The 20,726-nt window shown below is 41.4% G+C and overlaps 1 protein-coding gene across 5 annotated transcripts in view; it reads left to right on the forward strand.

Annotated features, from left to right (window-relative positions):
- Window positions 1–3,192: 3,192 nt before the first annotated feature.
- The window catches only part of PSEN1 (presenilin 1), a 69,992-nt gene continuing 52,458 nt past the window's right edge, over window positions 3,193–20,726 (forward strand). The window contains exons 1-3 of one of the 5 annotated variants that reach the window (XM_045901144.3): window positions 3,193–3,349; window positions 13,842–13,923; window positions 14,016–14,155. In XM_045901144.3, the coding sequence (XP_045757100.1) occupies window positions 14,069–14,155 (87 nt within the window). In that variant the 5' untranslated portion in view covers window positions 3,193–3,349; window positions 13,842–13,923; window positions 14,016–14,068. Of the gene's footprint in view, window positions 3,350–3,409; window positions 3,774–12,600; window positions 12,719–13,841; window positions 13,924–14,015; window positions 14,156–20,726 lie in introns of those variants that run through there. The other 4 variants (XM_045901148.3, XM_045901146.3, XM_045901145.3 and 1 more) reach the window with 4 other exon arrangements.

Below are 20,726 nucleotides of genomic sequence, written 5' to 3' on the forward strand. Positions count from 1 at the left end.
AACGCTTTTGGGAAAATATAAATGCACCTCTGCAGATATTTTGGACCTTCAGTGCTATATATCTCATTGTTTTACTGAACTCCAGCTCCTTTCCACATGCATTCTAGCTTTTATTGTTTTTGAACCTCCAGGGCTGTATAGTAGTTGTGGAAAAAATATTCGCTGAATAAGTGAAAGCCCTTTGATTTCCCCCCCTCAGCAAGTCTCACATTTAACAAAACCTTAACTTTAAAAATGTCATTAGGCATATTTTCCAGTTCTGGCTTTCCAGTATAATGACATGCATCTTTTTTTTTTTTTTTTAAGATTTTATTTATTTATTTGACGGAGAGAGACAAAGCGAGAGCAGGAACACAAGCGGGGGGAGTGGGAGGAGGAGAAGCAGGCTTCCCGCGGAGCAGGGAGCCTGATGCGGGGCTCGATCCCAGGACCCTGGGATCATGACCTGAGCCGAAGGCAGACGCTTAATGACTGAGCCACCCAGGCGCCCCATGACATGCATCTTAAACCTTTGCTTTCTATAGTTAATGATAACTCCATCCATCCTATCTAGAAAACCTCCCCCACTCCACTGGCTCTGGTTTCTAACTTGCAGTTTCTTGATCCTTGCTCAAGTATTTCCTTATCTTCATTCTTCAGCCTGGACTAAGTGTTAAAGAACACAAAAACTTAACCTTGGATCCTATTTCCTTTCTCCTACACTATTGAGATTCCACAAAGAGCTTATAGTTACATGTGCCTTCCACATGCCTCTAGTCTCAAATGTTTGTATCATCATTCCACTGATGACCATTGATGGCCTAAAGGAGACTCTGTGACCTGGTGAGAGGCGCTACCCTATCTCTTAACACCATGGACATCTGCTGTTTGGTGTCTAGGATATTACTTTTGCCCTGTCCTACTCTGTCTTTGCTGGCTCTTCCTCAGCAAATCCTAGGTATTTGTATTTTAATTAAAAATTTAAAAAAAATTTTAAGATTTATTTATGGGGTGCCTGGGTGGCTCAATTGGTTAAGCAACTAACTCATGATTTTGGTTCAGGTCATGATCTCAGGGTTCTGAGATCAATCCCCGCTTTGGACTCTGTGCTCCAATTTCTGCTTGAGATTCTGCTTGAGATTCCCTCAGCTCCTCCTCCCCTCTAAAATAAATAAAATCTTAAAAAAAAAAAAAGATTTATTTAAGTAATCTCTACACCTAGCGTGGGGCTCAAACTCATGACCCGGAGATCAAGAGTTGCGTGCTCCACAGATGCCCCAAAGGTGTGTGTATTTCTAAGAAGATGAAGAAATAGCAAAAACTGTGAAAAAGTTATCTGTATGTAGTCCAGTTACTTAAAAGTCACTGGTTGCTTTTTTATCACTTTTTTATCACCTGTTTACTTTTTTTTTTTAAGACTTTATGTATTTATTTGAGACAGACAGAATGAGAGAGACATAGAGCACATGAGAGGGGGGAGGGTCAGAGGGAGAAGCAGGCTCCCCGCTGAGCAGGGAGCCCAATGTGGGACTCCATCCCAGGACTCCAGGATCATGACCTGAGCCGAAGGCAGTCGCTTAACCAACTGAGCCACCTAGGCACCCACCTGTTTACTTTTTGCAGGAATTGTTTTGACATAGTTGTATTTATACATATGCATAAATCTTAGATTTATTTATTTATTTATTTATTTAACAGAGAAAGACAGCGAGAGAGGGAACACAAACGGGGAGTGGGAGAGGGAGAAGCAAGCAGACTCCCTGCCGAGCAGGGAGCCCGATGCGGGACTCGATCCCGGGACTCCAGGATCATGACCTGAGCCGAAGGCAGTCGCTTAACCAACTGTGCCACCCAGGCGCCCTCTTAGGTCTTTTTAACTTAAGAATATTAAACACAACCTTCATAAACAATTTTAATGACATTCTGTGAAGTGGATGAACGATCATTTATTGTGGGATGTTTAGCTTTCCAATTTTTGCTATAAATACTTTGGGAACATTTTTGCACAAGTATTTTGTACTGAGATTGTGTCTAAAAATAGTTTACCAGCATTTTAAGACTTTCCACTCCTGTTACCAGATTGCATTAAAAAAGATTGAACCAGTTCACAAATAGATGGGGTTTAGCTATGCTTCTTTCTCAAATGTATTGAACTGTTCCATGTGCTAGGCACTGTTCTCAGCACTTGTAATATGAAGTGAACAAATAGGAAAAAAATGTTTACCCTTGTAAAATTTAAGGAGGGAAGGGGAAATGAGAACTTTAAAAAGTATCTTTGGGGCTGTCAACATTTTCATTCCCCAACTTAACTTTTCCCTGTTAATGGACAAAACTACTGATGTTCTTAAATATGAAGTGTGTAAAACCTATTTAAATCTGTTCATGTATCGGGCGGGGAGAGGAGGGGATTAGGGACTGATGCTGCAGGAATATGAAAAGCTATCTTGGGGGAGGAATTTAAAAGAAATAGAAGATATCATTTGGCCAGATGCATGCATCATCGATTTCATTGTCAGTTTTCTATTACCTGTGAATTTGAGCATTTCTCCATTCTTCATCTTTGGTTTTACGTTATTGTATTCGTTGTTTACTTTTAGCTTTCAGATGAGCTACTTTTGTTACTGGTACTGTCTTTACCGCAATTTGGACGGAAAGCTGGCAGATGCGGAAATTAAATGATTGCTGAGCAATTTTGTACTCTGGTTTGGGGATTTCAAAAATAAGATACATTTTTATGCTCTCTGGAAGCTTACCATCTAAGACTCGATCTTAAACTCGGAGCCTAAGAATCCCAGGCTATGTTTGTTTAAAATGCAGTTTTTCAGGTTCCCGCCCCCCACCAGAAGTTTTGATTCATTGGGTAGGGTGTGAAGGGCACAGGTAATTACAATTTAATTAGTCCTCATGACTGTCGTGCAGCTGATTCGCATTGAGAAACATTATAAATAGGTACTAATAGATAAATGTTAGATAAGATGTCCGGGCCCAGTTGACGTAGAAACTTTGGCCCTCAGCTCAAGAGCAGTCTCGAATCCCAGACAATCTCAGACTCACACTAGCTGTCTGGGCGAGTTCATCTAAGTCCCGGGGTCGCCTGGAGCGCAGCGTTTGCCCCTCTATCCGCGCGCTCCACCGGAAGCTCCACCCTCTTCCCTCTAGGTTCCGCCCCCTATGCCGATGGGTCCCGCTCCTCCCCCGGCCGAGCGCCAACGACGCCAGAACCGGAAGTGACGACATCAGCGAAGCCTTTTGGGCGGGGCCTGGGCCGGCAGCTCCAGAGGCCGCGATTTCACATCGGAAACAAAACAGCGGCTGCTCGGGAAGGAGCCTCCCCTGCGAGCGGCCGGTGGCGGCGGCAAGGGAAGAGTAGGTGCGTGATGGGGAGTTCGGGGAGAGGGGAAGGCGCCCCTCACCCGGTGCGGACACGGGCGGTCGCGGGCAGGGCCCGGCTCTTTGTCGCCGCCCGGGCCGCGCAGCCGGTGTCCTCGAGGATGAGGAGCGGGGCGCGGCCGAGCAGAGACCGAGGAACCCCGTGTGGGGAACGAGGAGGGGCGGCCCGTTTCTCCGGCTCCAGGCGCAGCGCGCGGTCAGGTTAAAGAGCGATTACCCTCCGGAGCCTAGGTCCGGAAGTGCTGGTTTCCCGAAGACGTTTCAGGACGCAGGTGCCGTGGGCCGGGATTGACCGTCTTGACTGGAGTGGAGCAGGAGAAAGAGGAAGCGCCTTGCCCTGTGTCTGGTTGAGCAACTGGTGAAACAACGCGCCTCATGCCCCGAGTGTGTCCTTGTCCGGGGAAGTGAGTGGCACTCAGGGCTAAGTTCCTTATGTCTCACATTCGAGGCGGAAAACAGGGTCTGATGCTTTTGCCTTGGTTGGGACTGTCGCGAGGCATGTTAAGTGCTTTGCATGTGTCTTAGATATTTGCGTTTTCTTCCCGCTCAGGTTCTTTTCAAATAAATAATCTGCTTCTATTGTAGGAGACTAATTTAATAATAATTTTAAAAACATTGTTTGGCTGCTTTGGACAAGATGAATATAGTATTCAGGGTTTACTCCGGGAGATAAGAATAGGATGCAAAAAACTTTGGCATATATAATGACTGTATGACAGAGCACATTGTAAAGCTCGTACATTCTCTGAAGTTTGAGGCAGGTAGAGATCACATCTGGTTAGGGAATCTTGTTATTTGAGTTACTTTTTTTTTTTTTTTTAAGATTTTATTTATTTGACAGAGACACAGCGAGAGAGGGAACACAAGCAGGGGGAGTGGGAGAGGGAGAAGCAGGCTTCCCTCTGAGCAGGGAGCTCGATGCGGGGCTTGATCCCAGGACCCTGGGATCATGACCTGAGCCGAAGGCAGACACTTAAAGACTGAGCCACCCAGGCGCCCTTGAGTTATCTTTTACAGTGGAAAGGTTTTCACCCCTGGCGTTGAAGTGGGTAGGGCATCATAATCAGAAGGTGTATTACAAACAGGGGCCCTCTGGATCGCAAGCGACCAGTGACCCACTCTGAACATTAAAATAACTTATGAAGGAAAATAAAACAGGAAAGTAGATTGGAGCTAGTTGCATTTGACTAATTTCAGTCACCTGCAAAAGCCTATTTCAGTTCTCAATTCATTTGCAGAGTTCAACCAACTTAAAGTCCCCCCCACTGCCATCTAATAAACCCTTAACAATGAGAAAAGGATCATATTTATTGAGTGCATGAATTTCTTCCTGCCCCCTCCCCCCCAGTAGATAGTAGAAGTGGCATCTATCATCTGGTTTTCCATTCTTTTACTCCTGGTCCTTGGGTAGACAGTTCCCACAGTTCTGGGTATACTTTCTTCTGAATGGATATGATTTACTGCTGAATTTTAAGTTAATGGCTGCAACTAGTCCTAGACTGCTGCATAAATTTCCATTTAGGGGGAACCAGAGGATTGAAGTTGATCTCTCAGAATCACCCTAGCAGGAAAATACAGCATTTGTCTATTACCGTAGTTTATGTGTGGTCCTCTTTCTCTCTCAGATCCAGGCTGTCTCTGCTCCTCCTTTCCCACTAATATTGCAGATTATAGGGGAGAATTTTTTACGATATATTCTGAAAAACCTGTCAAAGAACTCTAATACTGCCTCTTCTTCATGTGATAGATGTTAGGCATATTTGGAAGGTGTGTTAAGAGTGGCACTGTTATGGTCAGAATTTTAGGCGCATTAGTCTGATAGTGGGGGCTAGAATGGATGAGAGAATTGAGGTGACTTTTGCATAATTCAGGTGAGATATGAGAGTTTGATCTTTGGTGATGACAGAGGCTTAGAAAAAAACTTTTGAGGTGCCTGGGTGGCTCAGTTGGTTAAGCGTCTGCCTTCAGTTCAGGTGATGATCCCAGAGTCCTGGGATTGAGCCCTGCGATTGGCTTCCTGCTTAGTGGGGAGTCTGCTTGTCTGTCTTCCTAAGGCTCCCCCTCCCCCGCTTGTGCTCGTTCTCTCTCCCAAATAAATAAATAAAATCTTAAAAAAAAAGGTAAAGAAAGAAAAACCGTGAACAGTACATGGCAGCTAATTGAAAAGCAGGGAATAAAGTGTAGAGTTGGCTAGAAGGCTTAAAGTTTAAAGAATGGGAGAGACGATTGCAGAAATAAGGAAGTTAGAAGCAAAGAACTAGAGAGGAAGATGAGGAAGTGGTTTGGAAGTTATCACTTTTGAAGTGCCAGCAGGTGAAGATATCTCATGGACAGACCTGGAACTGTAATTTAAGAACTGTAATATAAGTCATTTAAATAGACTTACTAGTTGATGTTGGAGCAGTGGAGGAGATGCCTAAGGAAAGCAAGGGGACAGAGAGGCCCAGGCAGGCCACTTATAATGAAGGAGTGGAAGAAGGGTGAGAGGGACCAGCTAAGAAGAATGAGTGATGGGAGAACGTCCATAGTGCAGTGTCACAAAGGCTAAGGAAGGAAGGGAAGCTTTGGGAAGGAAAAGGCTGTCAGGGATTTTTACTATCTGGGCTGGTATAGCTGAAAGAGCTGAAGATTTAGAGCAGCACTGTCAGAAATTGTGTGAGTGGGATGCATGGGTGGCTCAGTCGGTTAAGCATCTGCCTTGGGCCCAGGTCATGATCTTAGGGTCCTGGGATCAAGTCCCAAGTCCAGCTCCTTGCTCAGCGGGGAGCCTGCCTGCCACTCCCTCTGCTTGTGCACCCGCACTTGCTTTCTCTCTCTCACAAATAAATAAAATCTAAAAAAAACCCAAAACAACTAACTGTGTGAGCTACAAGTGTTAATTTAAAACTTTTTAATAAACAAGTTTTATAAAGGAGGAGATAGATAAAATTAATTTGAATAATATAATTTATGTAACCCAATACATCTAAAATATTTTTTAACGATTTATTTATTTATTTGAGAGAGCTAGAGTGAAAGCACATGGGCAAGGGGAGGAGCAGAGGGAGAAGGATATGCAGACTCCTCACCAAGTGTGGAGCCCAGTTGCAGGGCACAATCCCACGATCCCGAGATCATGACAGCTGAGATCGGAGTCCAGAGCTCAACTGACTGAGCCACCCAGGCTCCCTACATCTAAAATATATTTTTTTACATTTTTTAAAAAAGTTTTTATTTGAGAGAGTGAGAGAGAGAGCACACAGAGGGAGAGGGAGAAGCAGACTCCCCACTGAGCAGGCAGCCCTGTGCAGGGCTTGATCCCAGGACCCCAGGATCATGATCTGAGCCAAAGGCAGATGCTTAACTGACTGAGCCACCCAGGCGCCCCATCTAAAATATTTTTATTTCAACATGTAATTAATATAAATATATACTTGTCTGACTCCTCTTCTAGATAGTAAGCTTCTTAAGTAAACAGAAGTATTATCTGCTAGTAGCATCCCCACCACCTATCACAATGTCTGGTTTTGTAGAAGAAACCCAGTAAGTGTTGATTGATTAAAGGGCATTAATGTTTGGTTTTCATAATGCCTTGAACAGCTCCTTAAATTGATCTAAAGCAAAAGAGAGAATGCAAGCATTGCTGAGTATAACCAGTGATTTATTAATTAGATGTGAGTAGTCATGTTTTCATTAAAGATGTATTCAATCCATTTCCACAGCAAATTTGAAACAAACTGGGAGTGATCATACCTTTCATGTAGACTTATTGAAAGTAAAGGTTTTTTGGGGAAAGATTCTTTATAATTACTACAAATATTGATAATACAGGACCATAGTCCCATATCTATAATTATGAAATCCAAAAGCCCCTGAAAAAACCAAAAGGCATTTTATAATTCATTTGACAGAAAAATCTAACCCGAACCTATTAATGTAATTTAAGACTATATGTTTCACTATATACTTATTAATGTGTTTGATTTTGTGGTTCTATCTATGACCTTGAGAGGGCATTTTAAAACATAGAGTATTTGCATCATATTACCTTTATAAAATCTGAGAAAAATATGAATTCTAAACACACTTAGTCCTAAGGGTTTCAGATAAGGGATTCTGGATTTATAAGTCTTCATTTTCATTGCATCTTCTGAGCCCATGTAACCATTACTGTTTAAAAACAATTACAGTAACTCCACGTAACAGACCTCCCCCAAACCCAGCCTTAGAGTGTTTGTTCTGACTCAAGGCTTTGCTTCAAGGTGTAGGACTATGGATCAGCTAGAGCAGTTCTGTTTTGCATGTTTTATTCTGGGGCCCAGGCTGAAGGGGCAGTGACTACCCATCGTAAGCTCTTCTCAAGGCGACAGGAGAAGTAGAAGAAGGTAAGTCCAACTGCAGAAGCACAGTTCAGGTGTCTGCTTGTGCTAATCTGCTAAGATCCCTTTGATCAAAGCAAGTCAGATGATTGTGCCAAAAGGCATGGGGTGGCTAGTAGACTGCACCCACCTTGAAGCCAAAGCAAGTCTCAGAGCCAAGCCCAACATCACTGGAGTGGAGTATATTTCTCTCTCAGGGATGCCTGGGGAAGGAGTGCATATTTGCTGAATAATAATCTAATCTACCACAGATGGCTCACAGAAGTAGAGTGGGATGGAAGGAAGAAAAAAATCACCAAATAGATGTATCACTATCCTTGCTCTTTTTAGAGTCTACCACCTTCACAAAGCCTCTTGTAGGACTGGGGAAATTATTTGCTCCCTAGTGTCTTAAAATTCAGAGTCTTTCCACCATGTATTCCTGAAGTTTTAAGTTAATTTCAAATTATTTTTATTTAATTATAAATGCAGTTTGGAGATTGGTTACATTTATTATTGGATGTGAGCTTTTGAAAACTCAAATAGAGGCTCTCCAAGCCCATCCAGACAGTCAGAACTTAGGCTGCCTGTCCAGGAAGAAGCTGTCAAAGTAACAGGCTGATTAAATACTTTTATGGAAAAAGAATAAATCACAAGCTCATTTGGTACTTAAAAACTTCTTATCCTCACAATACAAAGATGCTTTAAAAAATACTTTTGGTGGTTTTTTTTCTTTTTCTTTTTTTTTTTTTTTAAGATTCTTATTTATCTGTTTGTCAGAGAAAGAGAGTGAGCGCATGCACGCGCGTATGAGCACAAGTGCAAGAACAAGCAGGGGGAATGGCAGGCAGAGGGAGAAGCAGGCTCCCCACTGAGCAAGGAGCCCGATGTGGGGCTCCAACCTGGGATCCCAGGATCATGACCTGAACTGAAGGCAGACACCCAATCGACTGAGCCACCCAGGCGTCCCTCTTTTCTTTCTTAAATACATTCCACTGTTTTAAAAAAGATTTATTTATTTATTTTAGAGAGAGTGCATGTGGGGGCAGTGGAGGGAGAGGGAGAGAGAATCTTCAAGCCGACTCCTCACTGAGCAGGGAGCCAGCCCCAGGGCTCCATCCCAGGACTCTGAGATCATGACCTGAGCCAAAATCAAGAGTTGGCCACTCAGATGCCCCCCCCCCCTCACTTTTTTTCTTTTTTACTTTTAATGGTTTTCTAAGTGAAGAAGAAACTAGTCAAGTGGCTAGCTTCATTAAAGCACCAACTCTGTGCTGGAGAAGATCATGATAAAAAGTCTCATGAAGCTGTTTGTTTTTGTGGAATACAAATTTTGTTTACATTTATCTCTGACAGTGAAGAAAGAAAATGGTATCTGTAATAAAGTAACCATGTTGTAAGATTTTGAGGTTTAGTTGTTACCTTGAGGTGGCCTGTACATTTCTGTTGGTGCTTCCTTAAATGGGATTTTTAATAAACTTATTTTGAGATTCTAAGCTTTGCTCCTTTGATACTTTTTGAAGTGCTGATGGATAGGTTTTTCTATCAGCAAGTGGAAGCTTTGAGATTATTTGTATTCTCCTGGGGTTTTTTTTAGTTTCTTTGTGTATAATAGAAATTGTAGTTGCCCATCAGAGAAGGATTTCGCTTTCCTTTTATCTGATTGAGCAAGTGTCTTGAGAAAAAGGAAATGATAGCGGTGAATTCAAGTGTTACGTTCTGTCAGTCTCAGAAAATCTTTAGCAGGTGGCCGGAGAGAGAAAACAGCAAACTCTACTTCTGTCCCTCCTCCCTTTGCAATCCAGGTCACAAGATCCTCACTTCCCAACAGCTATCTTTTTTGTTCTCAGGGCAAGAATGCTAAGAATGTTATAAAATCAACGAGTGTCCTTTGCCATGCTGCCTGGACAGATGGCCTTCTGGCCTCCTCCATGCAGTCATCAGTTGTTTTCAGCTGTTACTGGACCAGAATCAAATGGGGCTTTGCCTCTGCCTTTCTTTGTACGAACAATGTTTGTTTGTTCACCAGGCCTGACTGAAGACCTAACCCGTGTTGCTTGCCTCTGCTTTCTACTGAGCTCCATGTAAAGAGCAGCTCTTCCCTCCCTGGAAGGGTCATCTGGTAGCATTATGATCTTCAAAGCATCAGTGGAAGCATGAGCTTTCTTTAATTGAACTGGAAAAGATCTGGGCTGGGCCATCAGAACACCTGGGTTCTGGAACTGGTGTTATTTGCCTCATAAGCACTGCCAAATTCTTTCACCTTTCCTGACCCTTAGTTTTCAAGTGTAAATACAGGATGTGCCTTTGAAAATGCTATCAGGATATGCTAAAGTGACTACTGCATTTTTGGTGTTTCTTACAAGATTTGTCTGAGAAAGTTCCAGTATGATAACCAGTTTGTGTGGTTTCTTGTAATGGCTGAACAGATCCTGGAAGCATAAGGCCTAATAATGGAAACTACTAAAATTAAAATGACCAGATTCTCATTACAACTTATTTTTTAAAATGAATACTAGGGGGGTAGCCTGGGTGGCTCAGTTAAGCATCTGCCTTCAGCTCAGGTCATGATCCCAGGGTCCTGGGATTGAGCCCCGGCATCGGCATTGGGCTCCCAGCTCTGCGGGGAGTCTGCTTCTCCCTCTCCCTCCCCCTGCTTGTGTGCTCTCTCTGTCAAATAAATAAATAAAATCTTAAAAATAAATAAATACTAGGACTATATATTGGGAATGCTTTTGACACCTCAGTTTTTAATTTATAGTTAGATCAGTCATTGAAGTTTAAGATCTCATTTACAACTTTTTCAAAGATACTTTTAAGCAGCAGTTTTAGTAGTAATAAAAATCAGCTCTCTCTCTGTATATATACTTTTTTCCCCCCTCCCAGCTCAATATAATTTAATGCTCATTGTAAACTCCTAAAGAGCAGGGGTGGAGTTCTACACAGAGGCAAAATAGTGTACTATGTGAGCCTTTACTTTGCTCCTTTGCTTACTGGATGTGACCTTGGGCAAGTTAGTAAACTTCCGTGTGCCACATTGTTTTCATATGTAAAGTGGGTGAAGTGAATATAATTAAGTAAATCCTCTCTGTCTCTGAGCTTTGATATAAATAGACATCCAATAAACTCCTACTTCGTAAATGGACAGTTTTCTTCTATTTTATCTGTAAATGTAATCTACTGTATTTACTTTTTTTCTTTATTTACTTTTCCTTTTTCCCTGCATGGCCCTTTCTTGCCCTTTGCATGTTGCATTTGGCTAACACTACCTTATTTGTTATTTTGTTTCTGAGAGATCATATGAGAATATTAATGACCGATTTCTAAGGGTTTTTCTGTAATAGAGGTGTACTTCAAATGATACGGTATGGTCTTCAGGGCAGCCAGGAACCAACTGCAGCCTCTTCTGTTTGCCAGCCTATGGCATTTCTGGGTTAGCTGAGGTAGTAAGTACTGTACTAAATGTTTTTATGGGAAAGAAGGAATAATATGTGCTCTCTTTGCTGATCATTAATGCTACATTAATGTCGAAATTTCAGTTAGTCAACTTTAAAAAATCTTAGAAGCATAGGTCAGAACATTTACTCTGAATACTTATTCTACTTAGAAAATATATTTGTTCTATTGGCATTCCACTTCTGTTTTGGGTAAGTTAATATACATGCTGCCAAGACTTAATTTTATTCATTTTAAAAGTTAGGATCAGGGGTGCCTGGGTGGCTCAGTTGGTTAAGCGACTACCTTCGGCTTTCTACTGAGCTCCTCTGGAGTCTCAGTGGAGCTGAAGGCAGACGCTTAACCACCTGGAGTCCCTGGATCGAGTCCCGCATCGGGCTCCCTGCTCGGCGGGGAGTCTGCTTCTCCCTCTGACCCTCCCCCCTCTCATGTGCTCTCTCTCATTCTCTCTCTCTCTCAAATAAATAAATAAAATCTTAAAAAAAAAAAAAAGTTAGGATCAGGGGCACCTGCGTGGCTCCGTCGGTTAAGCGTCTGCCTTCAGTTCAGGTCATGATCCCAGGGTCCTGGGATGGAGTCCCACATAGGGCTCCTTGCTCAGCGGGGAGCCTGCTTCTCCCTCTGCCTGTCACTCCCCCTGCTTGTGCTCAGTCTCTCTCTGACAAATAAGTAAATAAAATCTTAAAAAAAAAAAAAAAGGACCATTGGTATAAATAACCATAAATATAGATTTATGTCCACAAAAATCTCTGAGTTTAATTGAAGTATATAGCAGTGTGCACAGATCATGGGGGTACAGCTCAGTGCATCTTCACAGACTGAAATCCCTGTGTAACTAGCACCCAGATCAAGAAACGAAACATTACCAATTCCCCCCAAAGCTTCCCACGTCCCCCCCTTAGAGCAAATAACCCCCATAAAAGTAAGTGTTGTCTCTATTTGTATTTTTAATTCACTTTATTTTTATTTATTTATTTTTTTAAAGATTTTACTTATTTATTTGTCAGAGAGAGCGAGAGAGCACAAGCAGGGGAACAGTTGAGAGAGAGGGAGAAGCAGGTTCCCTGAGGAGCAGGGAGCCCAATGCGGGGCTCGATCCCAGGACCCTGGGATCATGACCTGAGCCGAAGGCAGACGCTTAACCACTGAGCCACCCAGGTGCCCCTAATTCACTTTATTTTTAAAACAAACATATTAATTATGTCTTATTTAGTTAGTAATAATTTGCAATCCCTTGATCCATGTCAGTTAACCATGGGCTGTAGCTGGAAGGGAAGAGAAAGGTTGGCATGGCATATAAAACTATGTAGGCTAGAAGGGAAGCATACCTTGATTAAACATTTGTCAGGGTTTAAATGATCTAGATACAGGTAATTAAGAGTTAATTTGAACTCAATACTATATTGAAAAATAGTTACTTTCCTTGTTTTTTTTTTAGCTGCTTTCTGTGTTTTTGATGAAAAATCACTAGAATATAAAAAGTAGAGTATTTAGAGGATCGAGGATCCTGAAGTTGAAAGTGAAAATGAAACAGGACTTTGACAAAGTACTTTCATGTGAGTGTGTGCATGGTAATGTTGTAGTCACTATGTATGAATGAGAGTACTGCTTAGATATATGAACAGATTTCTTTCCTTCTGTATTTCTGAAGACTTTCTATGAAAAGGGAAATTGAATGGAACTAGAGGGTATTATGCTAAGCAAAATAAGTCAGTCACAGAGAGACAAATACCATATGATTTCACTCATATGCGGAATTTAAGAAACAAAACGTGAACATAGGGGAAGGGAAGGAAAGATAAGATGAAAATTGAGAGGGAGGCAAACCACGAAAGATGCTGAACTCTCAAACAGGATTGCTGGAGGAGAGGTGGTGGGTGGGGGAAGGGGTAATTGAGTGATGGGCATTAAGGAGGGTACTTGATGTAATGGGTACTAGGTGTTATATGCAACTGATGAATCACTAAATTCTACCTCCAAAACAAAAAAAAAAAAAGAAAGAAATGCGAAGTTGAAATCATAAAGAATTGGCTGATGGAAATTAAGGCAGACAGCAAATGGGAATGTGTGTCGTCCCCCTCCCCACCCCCCCACCAGGAGAGTGAACTCTGGGAGACTGAATGATGTGTGTAAATAAGGCTGTGCCAGGATGCAAGGGAGAGACCTAAGGCTGGGAGTTAGGAGTCTGTGATTTTTGGCCTGATCTGCCCAATTGTGTGATTTTTAAGCCAGTCAGTAAACTTAGGTCCTCTTCTGCTTTTGTAAAATAGGTATGTTACCTGTTTCCCTTGGCTTGGGGCATTGTGGTAAGGATTAAAATGAGATGACAGAATTTTGCCAAATTAAAAGCACTAGACAGTTTTATGGAAATAGAAAGGTTAGGTTGGATTAGTCAGCATAGAAAAAGGAATGTTGATGAGAACAATCTTTAATATCATTTAGCTCCCTTTGCTCTAAATCTGAAATCATTAGGTATTTTTGTGATTGAAAATATTTGGTTTCTCAAGTAGATCTACTCATTACCAGAGAGATATCTTGAGCTAACAAAAGTTTGTCATTTGAAATTGATGGCAGATTAATACCTTTCTGGTTTACAAATTACAAATACAAAAATAATTCTAAATACTTGATTGGTGTGAATAGATTTACTCTGGGTGACCTGGTAAAATCCTATTTCAGACCTAATCCGGAAGCCTGAAAGTGACAGCAGCCTGTGAGGTCCTTAGAAAGTTTGGTCTGGAGAAGAACACATGAAAGAAAGGTTTGTTTTTGCTGAATGTAATTTATGAAAATGTTTAAAAATGAAAGTATAAATATAATGCACAAAGGATTATTTTCTTTTTCCCTTTTCAGAACCCCAAGAGGCTTTGTTTTCTGTGAAAAAGTGTTTCTATACGGTTGCTCCAATGACAGAGTTACCTGCACCCTTGTCCTACTTCCAGAATGCACAGATGTCCGAAGACAACCACCTGAGCAATACTGTACGTAGCCAGGTACAGTGCCAGCCTCTCAAACTTCCCCTGCCAGACTATGGATTCAGTGACCACCTTCCCTCATCTCCAAGAGAGGCCAAGGGGGCTGAGCAGGCTTTCTGTACTTTTCCGAGTTTACCTATTTGCTGAACTTCAACTGATGACAAAGCATTGTACGATTGGTGCTGGGGACACAAGGCTATGTGAGACATGGGTGTTGATACAGTTCCTCCCTGCCTCAGATAATGCCTTCTCCACTAAAGCCTTCTCCAACTTCCCCAGCTATTTATTATTTTACCTATCTTGTTCTTACTCTTCCAGAGGCTGAGTACTTTTTATTTACTTTTATTTTGTCAGTGCCTATCATGGTTCCTGACCGTGCCTAGTAAATGCTCACTGACAGACTACACAGTGATGAGTGCAAGGCTAAGTGTAGAAATCCTAAGAGAGTTCAAGGGAGAGAATCAAGAAAGGGGTGTAATCAGTGGCAAGAGACACAGACATCAAATCAGCCTGCGACTCCGATAGCTAATCATTACAGATTGAATATAGACCCCACAGATGGCCTGTGAGATGGCTGGGAAATGGGTAGGATTTTTAGAGGTGGAGCCAGAATTGGGGAAAACAACAAAGCCGTCTATAAGCTATGCAGGCTGCGAGGGGTTGGGCGGGTTGCGTGGGGTGGGGTCAGACTTTCCTTTATTAGAACCAGAGGACAGAATCAGTGGTGGAAGGAAACAGGTCTGGGTCAATAAAAAAAGAATTGTCTCACAACTTACTGTACATCCGAAAGGGTGTGGTGGAGTGTTAACTTGTCACTAAAAGCAGTCACAAAAGCTGGGAGACTACCAAGCAAATCTGCAAAGGGCAGTGGGCTAGAGCACCAACCAGATGGCCTGGAAGTTCCCTTCACACTAATATTTAGAATTCCAGTTAAGGGTCAAAATGTGAGGAGGAGGCTTCACAAAGTAGACTTTGATGGATGGGTAAGATTAGAATAGAGCAAACTGGGATGGCATCACTGAAAGAATAAATAACACTAGTGGAGGGAGGATTTTCCTAAAATTTAAATAGACAGGGAGGCTGTATCCAGAGATCATCAGAGGCAGATCACACTGTACTGCCAAAACATTTCTAATCAAGTGAAATCAAGATAAAATGATTATTGGGGGAAGCCCTGAAAGGGAACACAAGCTGTAAAGGGTAGTTAGCCTGAGGGGTGTGTGGGGGAAGGGAGAGGAGAGGAGCTGTTGCCTTGTTGGTACTTGGTGGATAATGGGTGTTACAAAGACTGATTTTTGTGGCAACATGTTTGCAACAGCTGCTTGATTTGCTCCTTTTTGTTATTTCTTAGGAATAGCTTTTTGAAAAGTTAGGATGAGGCCAGATTATGAAGTTCTTTGGTAGTTTGGATACTACACTCTTTGTAATCATTTTTAAACTGTTACTTCAGAGAAGGGAGAGGGAAAGTGGGGACAGCCCTGATTAGTCTCTGGGTACCTTTTCCTTAATTAGAGCAGCTCCTATTTTATCTTTTTACATATTGATCTTCTGTGGATCCGTTTGAACAAAAGATTCCACAACTAACAAATTTTGAAGAAAACACCTGTCCATCCCAAACCTCCCAAAGGTGTCTCATCTCAGAGTAAAATCTGGTCTGAGGTCTTATTTTAACCTTCCCCTCCAGTGCCCCGATCTTTGTCTTATCTCTTAGCACCCTCTCCCTCCTTCACTGCTTCCTCAGTTCTGTCTCTGGGTCCTGGATTATTCTCCCAATCTTCTCAGATGTCTCCCTTCACTTGATTTATTTAGGTCACCTCCTGAGTCACCTTACCAGTGAGGCCTTGCCTTCCTCAACTGCCCTTCCCTGCCACCCCTTATACCCTGTCTCTGCTTTCCTTGTGCATAGTACTTACCTAGTATTTCTAGCATGCTGTCTACTGATTTGTGTTGACCTGCCTCCCTCTACCGTGTAAACCTGAATCCCCAGCTCCAAGAGCACTGCTTGGTACATAGTGCGCTCTCCATTGTTAATGCAGTATTACTTACATCCCTCAAGCTCAGGTTTTATGGGGCTTTCATGGTATTTTTTTGGTCTGCCTTTTTTTTTTTTACACCTTAGTGACTGACAAATTGAAATAAAGGGTGCTATAGAGGAGGTACAATTGACACAGGATTTTTATTGATAATTACATGTACTCACGTAATTTTAGTAAGTCTTAGTGCTGATGTTCTCGGTGGTACCTTCCAGATCTCTTGGGGCACCACTGCTCAGAATATCATGCCTGGTTTATTTAATTTTAACCCTATCATTGATAATGTGATATCAAATAAGTTATTTTTTATTTATCTTCTCAAAGATATTTTCTACAGGGGCACCTGGGTGGCTCCCATCAGTTAAGCATCTGCCTTCAACTCAGGTCTTGATCCCAGGGTCTTGGGATGGAGCCCCACATCGGGCTCCCTACTCAGTGGGGAGTCTGCTTCTCCCTCTCCCTCTGCCCCTCCCCACCCCCACTCAAGTTCTCTTTCAAATACTCTGCTCTCTCTCTCTCAAATTTTAAAAAAAGTTTTTTACAACTTAAAAGATCTTCTGTATACATTCTCATACTTTCCAGTTACCATGGGATAGGTATTATTTCTGTTTTATTTTAAGATTTATTTATTTATGGGGCACCTGGGTGGCTCAGTTGATTAAGTATCTACCTTCGGCTCAGGTCATGGTCCCAAGGGTCCTGGGGATTGAGCCCCACATCAGGCTCCCTGCTCAGTGGAGAGTCTGCTTCTCTCTCCCTCTGCCTCTTCTTCGGCTTGTGTCTCTTTCGCTTACTCTTTCTCAAATAAATAAAATCTTAAAAAAAAAAATTTATTTATTTGAGGGGCTGGTGGAGAGATAGCAGGGGGCAGGGCAGAGAAAGAATCCTCAAGCAGGCTAGCTGCTGAGCCTGAGCGCAGAGCCGGAGGTAGGGCTCAATCCCAGGACCCTGAGATCATGACCTGAGCTGAAATCAAGAGTCAGACGCTTAACCGACTGAGCCACCCAGGTGCCCCTTTCCCCTTTTACAGTTTAAATGCTTGTCCAGGATCACATAGAAAATTAAATTACAGACCTGGAACATAAAACTATACTTTCTTTCTTTCTTATTTTTTTTTAAAGATTTTATTTATTTATTTGACAGAGAGACACAGTGAAAGAGGGAACACAAACAGGGGGAGTGGGAGAGGGAGAAGCAGGCTTCCCGCTAAGCAGGGAGCCGGATGCAGAGCTTGATCCCAGGACCCTGAGATCATGACCTGAGCTAAAGGCAGACGCTTAACGACTGAGCCACCCAGGTGCCCCTAAAACTATACTTTCTAATTTCAGACTTCCTCCAGTGTTCTTTCTGTTCTTCCAACTGTCTCTTACCCCAGAAAAATGTTAGAATACTGGAAGGAGATACTGTATGAAAAAAATTCTGGAGAAAGAAATTACTAAGTGTATATGCATTTTGTACCAGTGTACTTAAAAAAAAAAAAACCCAAAGAGAAAGGAAAAGAATCTCATTGTTAAGTTTTATTTTTTATTTTTTATTTTTTTAAAGATTTTATTTATTTGACACAGAGAGAGACAGCGAGAGAGGGAACACAAGCAGGGGGAGTGGGAGAGGGAGAAGCAGGCTTCCCGCCGAGCAGGGAGCCTGATGCGGGGCTCGATCCCAGGACCCTGGGATCATGACCTGAGCCGAAGGCAGTCGCCTAACCAACTGAGCCACCCAGGCGCCCCTCATTGTTAAGTTTTATAGCTATAAAGAAGCCATTGTATATATGCTTTGGTTGGTTATGAAAAAATGGGGGTAAATCCAAATTTAAATAGAATGTAGATGACTGTTTTTGTGGATTAACTGAAAGCAGCTCTTTTATTTCTCTTCTTGGATCCTGGATTTGTTAAATACAAGCACATGAAGACAAGCCTCTGCAGGCATAAAAATCCTTATCAGGCTTATTTCTTCTTTATTTGCACAGTGGCTAGTTAAGAGGTATCAAGGAAATTGAGCGATGTGGAAAGTTTTAATCTTTCCACACTGCTCAGGAAAGGAAACTAGCATATTGAATGTCTTCATTGTGTTGGACTCTCTGCAGGGTACTGTCACAAACATTAGTTTTAGGGCCTTACATTTTGGGGACATAGGTGAGCAGATTTTCCTTCAGTCTTCCCCTCCTTTGAATTAAAGTGCTAATAAGGTGCTTCTCTATATGAATATATCCTCTAGGGTATACAGATAGTCTATTTTACATTAAATATTACAAAAAGAAATGAGCATTCACTTAAAAATATTTTTGAAACTGGAAAGAGTAACTTTCCTACAGAATTTATTCAAATATCAGTGTAAAGAAATGGACTTTCTATTCCTTTCCTCTCCTCAGTATCTTCCTCCAAGGTCAGGAGCATCCCTAGTCTTGAACTCCTTTTATGAGGCAATCCTTTGAGTTTGGGAAAGACCTATGAGGATAACCAGATATTGAAGACTGTTCAAAAACACTGATGAATTGGCATTTAGGGATTATGGCTGAGTGATGTGTATATAGATCCTTCAAGGGAAAGAACTAACTTTGATTCAGTTGTAATTTGAAACAGCTATGTGTAATTTGGTCTGATTTCTTAGTACTTCATTTTTCCCATCTGTAACATTAAGATGGTTTACTACATAAATTCTCTCTCTCTGCAGTTTTGTTGTGACCATGAATTAGGGTTGCCAGCTGTCCTGGTATGCCTGAGACTGAGAGGTCCCTGGAACACAAGATTTTCAGTTTTAAAACTGGGACAGTCCTGAGAAAATAGGATCAAGTTGATTACCCTATCAGAAGTATAATGAAATTGAAATCATTTTGGATCTGATTAACCCAGTCTCACTCAATTAGATGACTTTGTTGTGTAACCTCAAGTATTATTGCAGTGATATATTGTTAGTGTTCAAGTAGATAAAACATTTTTCTCTTTCCAGAAGTGAAATGTTGTCCATGACTTCATTCTTCCATCCTTAGCAGATACATGATAGGCTCTCTTAGCCCAGAAAATGTTTTCTTTTTGTAGGCTCTTATGGGTAATCTCATTCACAGTAAAGGGAGTTGCAGTTTGATGAGATTAGTTAGAGACCTGAAAAATAGTGTTGTTTTTTTAACCCAAATATTTTTTTCTCAAATCTTTATTGTGAAATATTTTAAGCATATACAGGAAATATGGCAAATAATGTAATAAGCACCCATGTACCTACCACCCAACTTTAACACTTGTTTTATTTGCTGTGTATGCTTTGTTATTTTTGAAGAGTATTTTTTTTTTTCCAAAGATTTCATTTATTTATTTGACACAGAGAGAGAGAGAGAGAGAGGAATCACAAGTAGGCAGAGTGGCAGGGAGTGGCAGAGGGAGAAGCAGGCTCCCCGCTGAGCAAGGAGCCCGATGTGGGACTCGATCCCAGGACCCTGGGATCATGACCTGAGCCGAAGGCAGACGCTTAACGACTGAGCCACCCAGGTGCCCCTGAAGAGTATTTTTATTAAGCTTTTTCTGTTTCTGTTATATATTGATCCTACAGAAACAAAATCCTAACCAAACAAAATTTTGCAATTAATTTGGACAGATGGTCTAGTTATATAACAAAAAGAAATTACAGATAAAATTGAAGCACCTCTCCCACATTCCCCTTCTTTTCCCAGAATAGTAGTTACTATCCTGAACTTCGTGTTTATCATACTATATTTATGAACATAAATGATATTTAATATATCACTTTTCATGTTTTGAAAGTGTATATGAAGTATATGTGTTTGTGTGTGAAAGTTATAAAAGAAAATTACCACATTTTTGAAATGTATAGGTACATGTTACAGAGAAACATGTTTTTGGAATTAATATATTGATAGATAAATAGATGCATATACCTCTAGTTTTTTCCTTTTCTCTTTGTGAATATATAAAAATCTATTTTTTAATATTTAGTAGTTTCCAGTTTTTCACAGTAACCAACAGTGTTTCAAAGATATTCTAATTCATTAATCTTGCACATGTGTGTTTCTCAATGATAATTGCTGTGATTGGGTATATGGATCTTAAACTATATTACAAAGCCAGTATGCTTTCCAAGGTGGTTGTATATCAAGAGCATACAGCAGTTTTCATTTCTTTACATCCTGGCCAATTCTTGGTATTGTCTGACTTAGTGTGTATTAGTTGGATGGGTTTGAAAAGGTCCCTCATGTTATTTTAATTTATTTCCCTAATTTCTTTTTTTGTTTTTTTTACGATTTTATTTATTTATTTGAGAGGGACACAGCAAGAGAGGGAACACAGGCAGGGGGAGTGGGAGAGGGAGAAGCAGGCTTCCCGCCGAGCAGGGAACCTGATGCGGGACTTGATCCCAGGACTCTGGGATCATGACCTGAGCCAAAGGCAGACGCTTAACGACTGAGCCACCCAGGTGCCCCTAGACTTACATCTTTTATGTGGATTAGCGAACACCTTACTTTTCTAAGACACAAGTGGATTTTTTTTTTAAGTGAGTCTGATTTGTTTATATTGTTTATTAACCCTTTTTAAATGTGTATTAGAGCA

Source organism: Mirounga angustirostris, unplaced genomic scaffold (genome assembly GCF_029215605.1).
Source record: "Mirounga angustirostris isolate CCGP_5_RB_7025 unplaced genomic scaffold, mMirAng1.0.hap1 SCAF_9, whole genome shotgun sequence".
Lineage (NCBI taxonomy): Eukaryota > Metazoa > Chordata > Mammalia > Carnivora > Phocidae > Mirounga > Mirounga angustirostris.